Source organism: Coturnix japonica, chromosome Z (genome assembly GCF_001577835.2).
Source record: "Coturnix japonica isolate 7356 chromosome Z, Coturnix japonica 2.1, whole genome shotgun sequence".
In the NCBI taxonomy this organism is placed as follows: Eukaryota; Metazoa; Chordata; class Aves; order Galliformes; family Phasianidae; genus Coturnix; species Coturnix japonica.
The window spans coordinates 37,744,465-37,760,775 of NC_029547.1; the positions used below are offsets into that span (position 1 = coordinate 37,744,465).

Below are 16,311 nucleotides of genomic sequence, written 5' to 3' on the forward strand. Positions count from 1 at the left end.
AAGGATTTTAGGAAAAAAGTTTCCATTTTTCTTCTTTGACAGAACTCACTTAGTAGCTGCACTAGATGAATGTTTTAAATAATAAATTGAGTGTTACTGACTACGAATAAATAAACAGGACTGCAAGTTGCTGATACTCATAATGCAATTAAAGCCATTGTTCAGTTTGAAAGTGAAATAAGAACACATTGGGAACTGACCTGTTTACAGCCTTTCATTTTTATGTACTTCTGTTACAATAATAACCAAAGGTTTGTAGAGTTCAATCATCGGATAGAGCTAAAGTTTGCTCTTTTAAAATGACAATTAAGAAGACAGCGCTTCAAAAAATAAGATTTTATGTTATACTTGAAAGTTTTAGTGTATGAATCCAAGCTTACTGTGCATGGAGAAAACAGCAGAAAGGAGTGGAACTAGATGTTCAGAAGTTTTATAATCATATCTTGTACAGGTGAAAGACGAAAAAGTCTTCTAGTATGTCACACATTTGTAAAATATAGTTATATAAAAATTCAAATATATTTCAGCGTCCTTGTTTCAAGTATAAAGATCTTTAAAGAAATTCTAAGCTTTATGAGTATTATCTCTTCTGTCACGGAAGAGACCCGTCTGAGAACATCATAAACCTTTCCAATACCATATACAAGTCTTTCGCATAGCTAGTGAGGGAAGAGTACAAGTTCAGGCTTCAGTCATCAACATTCTACATTTCCATTTTTGCTGTCACAGTCTCTCACAGCACCGCTGACTTGAAGATTTCAGCATTCTTTAAGCTTAAGCTTTACATAGTAGTTTGTTCCTATCTTATAATCATTTGAAGAGAAAAGGCATAAACTGTTTTACTATTTATATATTATCAGAACAAACTAACAAGGGAGTATTTCCAATACTTGTGAGTATTGGGTCCTGCTGAATCACAGTTACAGTTTTTGTTTTGTCTACATGCATGAAGTTTAAATAATCAATTGAATCCAATCAATGATTTTCAGTTGAATAGTCTTAAGAAGAAGTTGAAAGGATGATTGAGGACTCTGTGTTGTCACTGATATCAACATTTAGTTCCTCATCTTTTCACAGGCACATGTATGCATTGGTACTCACATTACAAGTGATTTGGAGACAGCATAGGCTCCAGAGCCAAAGTGTTAGCAGAAATTGAGTACAAGCTTATATTTCTTTACTTATCATAGAATGGCTTGGGTTAGAATGGTCCGCGCAAAGATCATCCAGTTCTAAACACCTGCTGTGGACAAGGTTGCTTCCCATTAGATTAGGCTGCCAAGAGCCCCATCCAACCTGGCCTTGACTGTCTCCAGGAATGGGACATACACAACATCTCTGGGCAGCCTGTGACTATACCTCAACACTCCCTGACATCTAATCTAAATCATAGAATCATAGAATGGCTTAGGTTGGTAGGGACCTCAAAGATCATCAAGCTCCAACTTCCCTGTCGCATGCAGGGCCACCAATCTCCGTGTCTAACACATCAGGCTGCCCAGGGCCCCATCCAACCTGGCCTTGAACACCTCAAGGGATGTGGCATCTATAGCCTCTCTGAGCAGCCTGTTCCAGCATCTTACCGCCCTCTTGGTAAAGAACTTCCCCATGATATCCAACCTAAATCCCTCAACTTAAACCCCTTCCTCTTGTCCTGCCATTATCTACCCTTGTAAAGAGTTGAGACCCCTCCTGCTTGTAGGCTCCTTTTAGGTAATGGAAGGCTGCTGTTAGGTCACCCCTCAGCTTTCTCCATGCTGAACAAGCCCAGCTCCCTCAGCCTGTCTTTGTAGGGAAGGTGCTCCAGTTCTCTGATCATCTTTGTGGCTCACCTCTGGACACTAGAGAGGTGTCCAGACCCCTGTCTTTCTTATACTTGGGGCCCCAGACCTGGATGCAGTACTCCATATGGGGCCTCAAGAGAGCAGAGTAGAGAGCCATTCACTTCCCTGTCTCTGCTGGCAACCACTCTCCTGATGGAGCCCAGGATACTGTTTGCTTACTGTTTCTGAGCCACAGGAGCACACTGTTGGCTCATGTTAACTTTTTCATCCACCAGGACCTCTAGGTCCTGCAGGGCTGCTCTCAAGGACTGCTCCTCCCAGTCCGTCTCTGGAATCCCAGCCTGGGATTCCTCTGGCCCAAGTGCAAAACCTTGCACATTGCTGTGTTGAACCTTACTAGATTCACCTGGGCCCACCTCTTGAGTCTGTTGAGGTCCCTCTGAATGGCATCCCTTCCTTCCATTGTGTCAAATGCACCACTCAGCTTGGTGTCATCAGCAAACCTGCGGAGGGTACACTCAGTTCCATCATCAGTGTCATTGATAAAGATGTTAAAGAGCTCCTCTCCCAAGACAGTCCCCTGGGCATGACCACTCATTACCAGCCTCCCCGTAAATCTGTCTTTTAGTTTAAAATCATTCCCATTCATCCTATCAAAATCTGCCTGTGTAAAAAGTCAGTTTGCTTTCTGTTTATAATCTCCGTTTAAGTATTGGAATGCCACAGTGAGGTGTCCCAGAGCCTTCCCTAAGCTAAACAAGCCCAGCATCCTCAACTTTTCTTAATAGAAGTGCTCCAGCACTCTAGCCATCTGGCTTGCTTCAGTAGCTCTGTGTCTTTATTGTATTTAGTGCCCAAGGCCTTGCTACAGTACTTCGGGTGGAGCCTCACAAGAGTAGAGCAGAGGGAAACTATCACTTTCTTTGCCATGCTGGTCACCCTTGTTTTGCTGCATCCTACACACCGTTGGCCTTTCAAGTGTCCAGTCTTCCATCTGCATCCTAAGAAGGGTGCTTATTATTTATTTTCACTCCCAAAAGGGACAAGGTAATGTTTGCCAATTTGTTAGATAATTTTAGAATTGTGTAATCGACTGAGATAGAGTCAGAAGTTTCCATAAGGAATTGGATGTAAATGCATCTGGAGCAAAAATGCACTTGTTACTAATTTAACATACATTTAGATGTACCATCTCGAGTCTTTGCTTCTATACAACCTTATTTATCTATGTTTTAAATAGAGAGTTGAGCCAATTTTTTTTATTTATTCTAATGTACTAGTAATATCTAGATTTGAGTTTTTGACAAAGAAGATTTTTTCCCTTTAGTATTCATTATTCATTTCACAAATTTCAGAGTAACAATTTCTGTCTAGAGTAAAAGCCTTTTTTTCAGCCTCTGAGTTTCCAGCCATGGAAGAGCAGCAGGTGTATGTAGGGAACTGAGATTATTTATACTACTAATAATATTGATAATAATAGCAGATTATTAAATATTATAAAATAATGCAACAATAATTGAAAAAAATATATATTAATAAGCCAATTTATTAACAATGATGCTCTGTGGTGACATGATTGCTAACTTGTGTTTTCTTTCTGACTTCATTGAATTACTTGTCAGAAAGAAAAAGTGCAGACTGTATTTTGTTTTATGATTTGACTCAGCCATCCATCCACAAATGTTTGCTTCGAAGTTTAAGGTCACTAGAGTCTCTTAAACAAATGGCATTAAAGCTTACAAAGAGCACATCTCCTAGTTTGCCATTTGACTCTTCTGAACCATTATACCTGGAGAGGAAGGCAAAAATAGCTTGAGGATAAAATTTCACTCCTGATATGTATTGTTTGGCAAAACAATATGATGATGATATGTCAGGCAGAATTAATAACAGGCAAATGTTAAAAGACAAGAAGAAATGTAAATATGAGGTATGAGCTATTTTGTTTCCTATTCTGTTTTGGAGCATAGAAATACAACCATTAAAATAAGACAGAAGTGATGAATTCTTTTAGAAAGTGTGAAGAATAATTCCTATGCTTTGTGGGTATTTAGACAGTTGAAGACTGACTGTCTTTAATAATGCTAGATTGTGGATAGCATGGGGTGCTAGAGATCCATTCAGTAATGTCAAGTCTATAAAGGGGGTTTATCATGCTGTTATAAGTGAGGATGATGGTAGTGTTGTTACACTGTCATAGCACTTTCCTTCTTGATCCATGAAAGTTCTGTCTTCCTTCTCTTTGAAGAGTTTACTCCATGGCGTGATTCACAGGAAGACTGTGAATTTTGTCAGGGTAGGTGTAGCCTTCTGATCAACTGAGTGCATAGAGGGTTAAAAATAATAATAATAATAATTAAAAAAAAATCTAACAGTAAAGCAGTAAAGTATGTTCTTATAATTAATGATATGTTCATAAATAATTACATAATAATGATAACAGCAGTGCAAGCACAGTGAAGAGGATGTGAAGAACATGCATGACTCAGATGTTTATGATCCTCTGAGTATATGAATCTCCAGCTTTTAACAGCTATATCTTGTGTATTCTTAAAGAGTAAGTTATAAAGGGAATCTAGATTGTGTTAAAATAGTGAACAGGCTTTTCAAGTCCATTTTTTTTCAGTATTGACACTTTTTCCCTGAAAAGGTTAAAAAAATAACAAACATAATGCTTGTTGTATAAATAATTGAGCAGAATAGCACCAGGACAGATATATAAACTTTGTTCTTATCATTCTACTGTATATAGTTTTTAAAAATCTGTTGCTTTTTAGCAATGCAGACACATAAACATACTAATTATGGCGTTTTGTTTGTTTTTCAGGATTTTCTTTCCATGCTGTTGGAAGACATACCTGAACAAAAAGAGCAAACGAGAACGAGGTTAGTAAAGTCCTAGAAAACATGTGGATTTAGATTTTATTTTCATCAATGCTAGGCAGAAATAGGATCATTTATCATTTTCTGAATGTTGTGTTCAAGCATATGCATCTATCTTTTTCTTTAAATTTTCATTCATATGTACAAACAAAAATATAAGACTTGTGATACCGCTATCCCATGCCCCCCCAAGCACTGTCTTTAATGTTAAGGCAGCATTTAGGTTTTGTGTTCACTATGTGACCTGAAGTGCCAGGCACAGCTGCTCAGCTTAATCTATGATTCTCCTGCCATCTGCTTTTGGCACATGGAGCTCCAGAGCAAGAAGAACAGAGCTTTCCCCTGGATCTAGGAGACCAGAGAAGGATTTTATTCAAGCAGTAGTATGGTAGTGTCCTTTTCTTGTCACACAGTGCGACAAATGAGGGAAAGATGAAAAACACAGAAATCCAGTGTTAAGCACCTCTGAGGTCCTTCAGAATCTTCCTATGTGTGACTGGCTGAATACATTATGTCTTTAACAGAAATTTGAATACGTCACTGCTTATTTGTTAATTTGTTCTGTGTTACTATGGGCTGTGCTACAAATACAGATTCTTCTACAGTGATGTCTGGCATATTTAAGAAATAGCACATTTACTGGAAAATACACATTTTTCAGAAGCAAGATTCCAAAAGGCTTCATCAAAAAACTTCATGGGCGTTGGAGCTTCATGATCCTTGATGTCCTTTCCAACTTTTCCTTTAAAGATTTTGAGATCTCCTTTTGAGATTTTTAGAGAAAAGTGTTCTAGGGAGTGAGAGACAGGGAGACAGGGAAGATACTTATCATTGAGATATTTGTGCCACTAGGAGTGGTGTTACAGTTTCCAAAGATCTACCTTGGAATTCTGAGTGGTTTGTATCATTGGGTGGAGATTCACAGCCCTACAAAAATCAGGACAATTAAGTGGTGCATATTAGGAAGTAAATTACCTAGTGATTTGCTTATACATTGATTTGTTAGTAGAATCTCAATTTTCCTTTTCTTGTGTGTTTATCCACAGCCCACTGCTAGTACAGAGTGTTATTTAAATAAACAGCCAATTTTCATCCAAGATACATGCCAAGATATGTGTAAACATTCAGTAGGACTAATGCAAAGGAAGTATGGCACCATTTGTTTTGCATCACTCCAGAACAGTATGTTGAAAAATTCAGATCTATGGAAATTCATTTTACAGCCAGACATAAAGTTTATCTAAACTTATGTACTCTCAAAATCACCCAGAATGAAGATATAACAGCAATGTCTAGAGTAACAGAACGTGTGAATAAAGAGTAGGCATTTCTTTCTTGTCTGCTACAAAGATTTTTTTTTATTTTTTTTATTTTTTTTTTTTTTGATCTGGAATGCATGCTGGTGGTAGTAAACAAAAACAGCCCGAAGGAATAGTGAAGGGAAAAAATGTAAAAACAAAAGGATCTTTAGACATCATCTGTTGATGACTGTTTTTTTTTCACTGAAGTTCAACCACAGGAATAAAATGCATACCAAGACCTCAGCAACAATTTGGAATCTTTGTAGCACACAAAATGGCTCACTCTTGTGCAATTATATGAAGTAAAGTTTTAACATTAAACCTAAACACTTTTTAATTTAAAAATATTAAGCATTCTGATACTGTATTAGACTCTGACCTTATTAAGAAGGAAAGAAGTAAAAACAAATTACTAGTATGGTAGTACAGTCAGCTTTAGCAAAAGAGACATACTCTAGTGTTGCTAAGAGGAAAGTTTGGCTCACTGGGAGATGTTTGTAATGAGAGGAGCCTTAGAACTGGCAGAAAGCAATTGCACTGAAGTGTGGAAATTTTATGTAATTATTACTTTGGAGTAATGGTACATTACTTTTCTGCTTTTTGATGCAGCAGACTATAAGTTTTTCCCTTTTGCCAAATTTGAGCACTTCAGATTTTAGTCATGGGAGCTTTTTTTAGTGCATTCCCAATGATGAACAGCTCCAAGATACAGACATAACTTCTTAAGAGGTAGTCCCTGATTTTTGTTGCCTTCCACACTCAGAGGAGGATGATTATGTACTTAGCTATTTCCTTCCTGCTCTGACTCAGTTTTGTTACCTTAAGGAATCCATTCTCAGAGGCACATCTTTCTGTTTCTGCACTGTGGCTAGATTCTGACCAGACAGGCCTAGAATCTCCTAGCTTGCACCTAAGGTCAAGTTTTCACTGTAAGGGGCCAATGACAAGAAGGAAAAATGCCTGTCTACATTATCTATCGTTGTTTCAAAGCCTTTTAAAATATTATATGCTCTGGCTTGTGCTGAAATTTTTAAAAAATTTGATTCAATAAAATAAACAAGAGGATTAATAAACCTGTTCTTCTAATAATGTAGAATAAACAAAGAACGTCTTGTGTTAAATTTCTGCTATTTGTATTGCTAATAACTTGGACTTACTAATTGCATTCTTTGGATGTCTTTATAAATTGTCAGTTTATTAAAAAATCTATGTAAAAATAATGCTGTAATTTAACAACCTTTATCTACATAGGTATATGTCTCTTTCCTTCATACTTTTCCTCTTGGATACTCATGCTGATTGCTACTTACCATGAACGTGTTGATTCTGATGAACAGTTGGAAGGCTTCCAGCCTTTCTTCCTAGCATTTGTGATTCCACGTACAAAAAACAAAAACAAAAACAAACAAAAAAAAAACAAACCAAAACAAAAAACAAAAAAACAACCTTACCTGTAGGAAGCGATTAGGTTCTTAACAGTCACTGATCTGTCACTACTCTGCTTTAGCATATAGCTGGAATGTCTTACTTTGAAAGTAATTTGGAATGTCTTTGAAAGTAATTTATGTGAACAAATGCATATATCCAGACGAAGTAAAAAAGCTTAATTAAGTATTTTCAGCTGGATATGTTGACTTCTTGTTTTCCACTACCTCCCTCCCTGCCTAAAAAAAAATTCTGTTCTTTCATGTTCTCTGTTTATTTGAACAATCTTTTTCTCTCCGTAAATGTGGATTCTCTTCCTTGATTGAGGAATTAAGTGGGTTTATGTTTAAAGTTTCCAAAGTGCCTTGGGGCCCAGTGCAATGAAAGCTTGCTATGTAGACAGCTTGCTATGTAACTTTAACTTTGAAATTATCATTAGTGCAAGTATTTTACAGAGCTTGTTCTGAAACATTGCATCTGGCCATATACTGTATGTGTACGTGTTAGATCATCATCTAATCAGCTTAGTCTAAACAGTTGACATGGAATAAGACAATGTGGAGGCACTAATGTTGTTACAGCAGGGAACAGTAGTGCAGAGCAATTAAAGAACCTGCCATACTACATTATTATCTCAGATTCGAATAGTCTGGCACACTACCTAAAGCAGAAGGCAATTCACAAAATCGGACATGCGGATTTAAGTCCCTACAGATGCGGAAATGCAAAATAAGCAGGTGGTAAGTGCCCTTTCTGAATATGCCTGCTTTACTGAATTGCAGCCTCCAGAAATACTTAACTCTGAATCCTTTCTATGGGCTTTGAAACAGTGATTTATGATCTAGAGGAAAGTGTCTCTGCCCATAGCAGAAGACTGGAACTAGATTGATCTTTGAGGTTCCTTCCAATCTAAGCCATTCTATAAGTCTATGGTATGTCTTTTGGGTTTGGTTGGAAGTTGGTAGAAACTTTTCCAAGGACTTCTCAGTTAAGTATTGACTCACAACTCATTCAGAGCAGATCTTCACATTTCTTTCTTGTTTGCTACAAAGATATTTTTTTTTGGTCTTGAATGCAAGCTATTGGTAGTAAACAAAAACAGCCTGAAAGAAAAGTGAAGGGAGAAAAGGTAAAAACAAATGATCTTTAGACATCATCTGATGATGAGACAGTAATCTGATAATCAATTACAGAATTACAGAATCATAGAATTATCAAGGTTGGAAAAGACCTAGAAGATCATCTAATCCAACCATTACCAATACTTACAGGCTAAATCATGTTCCTCAGCACCACATCCAAGCATTTCTTGAACACTCCCATGGTCGGTGACTCTACCACCTCCCTGGGCAGTGCGTTCCAATGCCTGACTACTCTTTCTGAAAAGTAATGCTTCTTTATGTCCAGCCTGAATCTCCCCTGACACAGCTTAAAACCATTCCCTCTAGTTCTATCACTGATTACATGAGAGAAGAGGCCAACCCCTAGCTCACTACAACCCCCCTTCAGGAAGTTATAGAGAGCTATAAGGTCTCCCCTGAGCCTCCTCTTCTCCAGGCTGAACAATCCTGGCTCCCTCAGCCGCTCCTCATAAGGCCTGTGCTCCAGACCCCTCACCAGCTTCATAGCCCTCCTCTGAACATGTTCCAGGGCCGCAATGTCTTTCTTGCAGTGAGGGACCCAAAACTGAACACAGTACTCAAGGTGCGGCCTCACCAGTGCCGAGTACAGGGGGACAATTACCTCTCTGTTCCTGCTAGTAACACTGTTTTTGATGCAAGCCAGTATGCCGTTGACCTTCTTGGCCACCCAGGCACACTGTTGGCTCATGTTCAGCCGAGCATCAATCAGTACCCCCAGGTACTATGGAGACAATAGTCTCCATAGTACTAAAACATCTGAAGAAAATAGAAAAGTAATATGTTGCTTGTTGGGATAAATGCTATCAAGAATGTCCTAAGTTGGTGTAGCGCTTTCATTGTGATGGGTTTCACTTCCACTCCTCAAATGTGGTATGCAGAGGGGGAAAAGATTTTGTCAGCTGAGATAAGGACAAGAAGATTGCTAACCAATTACAATCATGCGCAAAATAGACTAAAAATAAGAAGATAATTGCATGTTCATAACAGAGCAGAGTAGTATAGACTAAAATCAAGCTAAAAACTTGCCCCCCATTAACTGTCTTCTATCTTCTCCCTCCAAGCGCTGCAGGGGAACAGAGAATGGGAACAGAGAATGGGAACTGCAGTCAGACCGTAACACTTTTTCTCTCCTGCTCCTCCATGGTCACTCTGCTGCTACTCTATATGGATCCCTAGGTGGGGATCCCTGATACTAGGTGGCTTTCCCTTGGGTGGCAGCTCTCCCAGCACTGATCCAACACAGCTCCATACTGTGGTGCCCACACCCCAGTCTCTACTCCACCACTGTCCTCATGCGTAGCAGCTCCCCCAGTCCTCCTGTGTCACTGAGAGTTGTTCTCCAAGGCTGCAGCTCGAGCCTGAGACTGCTGCTGTGGGAGCCCTCCATCGGCTGTCCCTCATTCAGGTCTTATCCACTGCTGCAACATGTACTCCTCCATGGCTGAATGTGGAGGTCTGCTTTGCATGGTGACCATGGGCTGCAGGGGGACAGCCTTGTCCTCCACGGGCCTCTTCATGGAGGAGCTTCTGCTTCGTGCCTGGAGCTTCTTCTAACCTGCTTCAGCACTGATCGTGGGGGCTATGGTATTGTTCCTTTCATTTTTTCACTCGTTGATCCCAACTGCTGTTGCAGATCTTTCCCTTCTTAAATATGCTGTCCATCCCCAGCATCTGTCACAGGCTCAGAAAAGTACAACAGAGGGCATAGAAAATAAAGACACTACATAGCAAATATGGTGTAATCATGTGTTGACCTAGGTAATTTTTTTACTGAGGAAATCTTGCCTTTTAAGTTTTGCCTGAGCTGTTAAAAAGAGGTAGAGAAACTGGCAGTGTGAAGCTGTGTTTCTTATCCCTAAGTAAAACAAATCAAATGTGCATGTAAAAGCATATTTCCCTAGCTGCTAGCTTATACAGCTTTGGAACATAAAGTTGCACTGGTTTTGAATCATGAGAGAAGAAATGAAAAAATCTTCTGATTATGCTGCTTGAGATAGAATAAATTGAATGATCCACCTGATCTGCCTTTGACTATACAAAATGTGGGTGTCTTATTTTATGTTTGTCCTATTTGTGCTTTTTGCATTAGCCCCACAGTAAGATGCGCTCAAGAAAAAATCATCTTATCCCAAGGGAAGTGTATTGAATGACTTTCCTTTTTTTCCTTCCCATTCCCTTTGGAAGGAATTCAACTGACTAGCTTAATTAGACACCAATTTTTAGAATATTGCATGGAGGTGAAGGTAATTAAAGCCTGAAGGACCCAGCGTTTAAATGTTCTAAATTTGTGTAAATAACAAGGTACTATTAAAAGTGGACCAAACCTAGATGTAATTCACTTGAATGCGGAACAGCACCCCATTTCAAGCATGATGTCTCTATTCAACTACCTGTGTAAAATCAATTTCCATAGTGATCAGGCATACAGAACAGTAATTTCGTGAGAATTCATAATCCTCAGCAATGTAAAAACTTTTCTTGAATGCTGTGATTGTTTAAATCACATGATATGAGAAATGTTATGTTTTTTTATTATTTTTTTTAGACTGTGGCAGTCTACTTATTGTATACTTATTATTATTATTGTTATAGGATATATTTTTTTACTTCTCAGATTTATTAATTAGGGAGATTTCTTTTTCTCTTTGGGAATTATTCTCTCTTGTAGAACTTCTTAAGTCACCCCAGTCAGACTTATGTCATCTCTCACTTGTAAATGGCCTAAAAGAAAGGTTGGGACCTAAACTACATGAGCTGTTGGAATATATTACTGTCACTATAGTAGTGATAGTTAGACTGGTTATATTTCCAAATTAAGCCTCCCTGACCAGCAGCTTAATATATGACTGATCAAAAACTAAAGAAAACTGTTAGAAGAATAGATACTGAAAACACATATAAATGGTATTGTTGACACTGTGAATAGAATGACCTTTTTCTTTTTCAATTGGCAGCTTCTCACAGTACTTAGTATGGTGCTCTGTCCTGTGTATGCAAGTATATCATAGTAGCTGAAAGACACAGGGCAGCACTTGTAAGCACAGTGGTTTTTTTATGTTTCAGGTACCTGGTGATTCATTTTTGCCTTTGTTACAAAATTCCTGTGTATTTTGGACAAGTTTATTATTATCAGATTGCTTATTTTTTGCAGGCATATGTTGAATAATTACTCAATGAGTGTCCAGCTGACTCTCTGTTTTAATCAGATACTCCTGCTTCTAATTCAAGTTGGCATAATTTTATTCTACTAAGCAGACTTGCTTTTCATGATGCTTCCTTCAGAATATTGCGAAGTGGGAGTAGAGATGGTAGATCTAACAACATGATGGTGTGGAATAGAGATTTTAACTATTAGTTGTACCTCAAAGTGATATAACATGTAGTTTAGTTGAGAGGTGGAGCGGAAACTTCTTCATGACTTCAAGGAATTTAGGGTTATCTCAGTCAAGATATAACCAGTGTCTGGGAAAGTACTGCTGCTAACCTTATCAATATCAATAATTTAAATCTTTGGTCAGTTCAAGTTAAATTAGTTGAGATTAAAAATAGTGATTACTAAGAACACAAATTGATCGACTGCTTTGAAGGCTTCATAGCATTAATTAATGCTAGTTCCTAGTACTTTAGGATTAATTTTCCTAGTTGCATGTCAGGCATAACATGTGATTGATCTGTCTCTCAATAGCATAATGAAAGTTAATATTTAAAGTTGTTCTAAAATCATTCAGTAAAAATGATTGATGGATTAATTGCAAGTTCCTTTATAGTCACAGATACAGTCCATAAATTCCTATGGGATCAGAATTTTTAGCAGAACTGTAAGGGTTGGGGAAAATAAAAACCAACAGGATTTTTTGTCGTGTAGTTAAATTAAAAACAGTGTTGAGAAGCTTGCCTTCCTGCTTTGGAACTTCAAAATGGAAGTTCTTCTCCTGGATGCTTTGCTGATTATGAGTCTTCACCTGAAAGTAGCTGCAGGTACTAGAATAGATCTTGCCAAGTCCACGTGCAGGACTATGCATGTTTGTTCTTCTCAGAATTCATAGCTTACTTACTATTTTTCACTACTGGCATACTGCACGAACAGTGTAGATTTTTATATAAAATTTGCTTCTTTATAAGTTCCTAGGTGGTCAGGCTTCCCATGTCTGCAAGAACCATGAGCCTATACATGGGGGTGTGGGGAGTGGTTTCTGTTCCAGTGGAACAGTGGAACAAGTCCAAGTCCTCCCATTAAACTGAATGTGTGTAATTCCATGGGTCCACACGATATCCATCCTATGGTACTGAAAGGGATGGCTGATGTGGTTGCTGTGCACAGCATATTTGAAAAATCATGGCTGTCTGGTGAAGTACCTGGCAACTGGGAAAAGGGAAACATTAATCCCATTTTTAAGAAAGGGAGAAAGGAAGACCTGGGGAACCACAGACCAGTGAGCCTCACCTCTGCGCCTGGTAAGATCCTGGAGCAGGTCCTCCTAGAAAATATGTTAAGACACATATGAGACAAAGAGGTGATTTGAGACAGCCAGCATGGCTTCACCAAGGCCAGATCTTGCCTGACCAATCTGATGGCCTTCTATGATGGAGTGATGGCATCGGTAGATGGGGGAAGATGGATGTCATCTACCTGGACTTCTGCAAAGCTTTTGACATTGTTCCTCACCACATCCTTCTCTCTAAATTGGAGAGATGTGGATTTGAAGGATGGACCGTTTGATGGATTAGGAACTGGCTGGCTAGATGCAACCGATTGTTGTGATCAATGGTTCTGTGTCACAGTGGAGGCTGGTCACAAGCGGTGTCCCTCAGGGGTTAGTCTTGGGACCAGAGCATTTCACCATCTTTATCAGTGACACAGACGATGGTAGTGAGTGCAAGTTTGCAGATGACACCAAGCTGAGTGGTGCAGTCGATACACTGGAAGGAAAGGAAGCCATCTGGAAAGATCTGGAGAGGCTGAAGAAGTGGGCCCATGAAAAACTGATGAGATTCAATAAGGTCAAGTGCAGGGTGCTGCACTTGGGTCGGGGCAATCCCAGGTATTTATACAAACTGGGGAAAGATCTCCTTGAAAGCAGCCCTGTGGAGAAGGACTTTGGGGTCCTGGTGGACGAGAAGCTGGACATGAGCCAGCAGTGTGTGCTTGCAGCCCTGAAGGCCAACTGTATTCTGGGCTTCATTAGAAGAGGAGTGGCCAGCAGAGAGAGGGAGGTGATTGTTCCCCTCTAGTCAGCTCTTGTGAGGTCCCATATGGAGCACTGCATCCAGGCCTGGGGCTCTCAGTACAGGAACAACATGGAGCTCTTGGGGTAGGTCCAGAGGAGGGCTGGAGCACCTCTCCTATGAAGAAAAGCTGAGGGAACTGGGCTTGTTTAGCTTGGAGAAGAGAAGGCTCTGGGGAGACCACATTGTGGCCTTCCAGTCCTAGAAGGGCGGGTATAAACAGGAATGGGACCAACTGTTTACATGGGTGGATAGAGATAAGACAGGGTGAATGGTTTTAAACTGAGACAGGGGAGGTTTAGGTTGTATATTAGGAGGAAGTTTTTCACACAGGAGATGATGCACTGAGAACAGGTTGCCCAAGGAGATTATGGATGTCCAATCCCCAGAAGCATTCAAGGCCAGGCTGGATGTGGCTCTGGGCAGCCTGGTCTGGAGGATGATGACCCTGCACACGGCAGAGGGTTGAAACTAGATGACCATTGTGGTCCTTTTCAACCCAGGCCATTCTATGATTCTGTGATTCTATGATTCTAGATTCTATGATTTTATGATTCTATGAAGTTCTATGAAGTTTTCAGCCTAGCCTGATTTCAGCAGAAGCTACTTGCAAAAGCAAAAGTGGAAACATTATTTCTGAATGTACAGTTAATTCTGTCTGTGTTTATTTTAATCCCACATAGCTTGGTCATAACAAACTATTTCCTTTTGTATTAGTTGAGACTCCAGACTATTCTGGACTTCACTTTGACTACTATCTGCATATAAAGAAAATGTAGAAGAAATGAAACTTAAGCTAAAATATGTTAACTATTCAATAACTCTGAGCATTAAAATCAATCAGTGCCTCTAAAGTCCATAAGTTCAAAGAAGTTTTTATTTTATTTATTCTTTGGTACTTTATATTTTCATATAGGCTGCTTCTGTAACAACTGTTTGAAAATCACCTGCTAAACTTATTTGACCCATGTTTTTGGGTTTGTTTGTTTGGTGATTTTTATTTTTATTTTTATTTTAGTAGAAGAAAGAAAGATGAGAGCACATATTCATAATTTACATTTCAAAACTGCAGTTGACTGTCTTAAGTGATCTCTGCCAGGAGTAATTTATCCTTTGTTTAAACATGCAAAAAATCTGATCTGATGGTATTAGTCATTAAAAAATCCATGATGTACTACTACTGTATTATACTCAGTACTGGGAACTGCTTAGCTACTACATTGTTAAACTTATTGTGAAAAACTGATTTTTTAATTTTTTTAATTTTTTTTTAAAGGCCCGGGTTAACTGTTGAAAGTATCTCCCAGAATTGGCTTGACACTTCTGGCGTACCAAAGGTAAATTCCAAAATACTTGTTCTCTGTTCTTTCTGGAGTCTTGCATTTTGCACTGGGTATATGTTATTTTTAAATAAACATTTTGATTGTGACTTGTTTCTACATCTTTATACATTGTTCATATACTGTTAGTTTTTATTAACTGCAGTTTTTTGCATCTACCATCATCTTAATGAACCAGTCCAAAGGCAAATCTTACAAAATGTATCCTACTCTTTAATACTGTAGACACTTTGAAGTATGTTGTACAGTATGGTGGTGGATTATACTAAATGTAAGGAGCATTATTCAGCCAGTATATGTGTTACTGACAGTCATATTGACAGCAGTGACTTCGCTAAGTTATTTGTGCTTCCATACTTTATGAATATGGTGCCTCACTCACGGGTCTCTTGCATGAATTTCCTGTATTTCTTTGGAGTTCTCATTCTGTTGCAGCTGAGACCAAGCATTATTTTCTGCTTTTAATGCTAATTTTCATATTAATTATATAAATTATGAAAACTGAAAATGCATAGTGATATTTGAAGGCTTTGTAAATTGATTTTTTTCCAAAATTTAGGTAAGCTGAAGAAAGGCATCCTGTTAGAAAACTTCCTAAAAACAGTTTTTTATCAAATATATTTCTGTGACACACTTGGTGGTCAATTTCTAACTGTTAAGTTGCTTGAAATTTATCTTAACAAGTACTTGCATTTGTTTCCACTTTGCAATTTTAAGATTTAGAATGATTCTGTAAGTACAGAAATGGAGAGCTGGTTGGCAGTATGACTGAGGCTCCAAGGAATGAGTAGATTTGCAGATAGAATTGTCAAAATAGAACTGTCAATATTTGTGAACCTGAGCTTGATTCAAATGCTGTGATTGAGCTCTTTCTTCTATTTAAAGGTATTGTGGATTTCTGTTGTTCTATGTATGCCACAGAAAGTTCTCTGAGAGAGTTTGTCCTGAGACCATAACATTTGAATACTAGTATTTTAAGAGAAGATAAAATCAAGGTTGTATTTGCTTTTTGCTGTGAAACAATTGAAGATAAAATTTGCTTTAACTGGAAGGGTGCAAGAGAAAGGACAATATAATAATGCATCTTGATGTTCAATCTTTTCTTGAGAAAGGACCTTGATTCTAATACCGTGTTTTAATCAAGAAAGTGGATAGAAAATTTAATATGTTGTAGAACAGCTGCTTTCAGTATTGCAGATAAGACATATTT

The 16,311-nt window shown here is 38.4% G+C and overlaps 1 protein-coding gene across 9 annotated transcripts in view; it reads left to right on the top strand.

Annotated features, from left to right (window-relative positions):
* AOPEP (aminopeptidase O (putative)) overlaps window positions 1-16,311 on the top strand; it is a 175,935-nt gene that overhangs the window by 84,549 nt on the left and 75,075 nt on the right. For all 9 annotated transcript variants that reach the window (XR_004305705.1, XR_004305706.1, XM_032441530.1 and 6 more), the window contains 2 exons: window positions 4,612-4,670; window positions 15,038-15,098. Coding sequence is in view for 7 of the 9 variants with exons in the window: in XM_032441530.1 (XP_032297421.1) it covers window positions 4,612-4,670; window positions 15,038-15,098 (120 nt within the window). In the remaining 2 variants the exon portion in view is untranslated. The remainder of the gene's footprint in view (window positions 1-4,611; window positions 4,671-15,037; window positions 15,099-16,311) is intronic.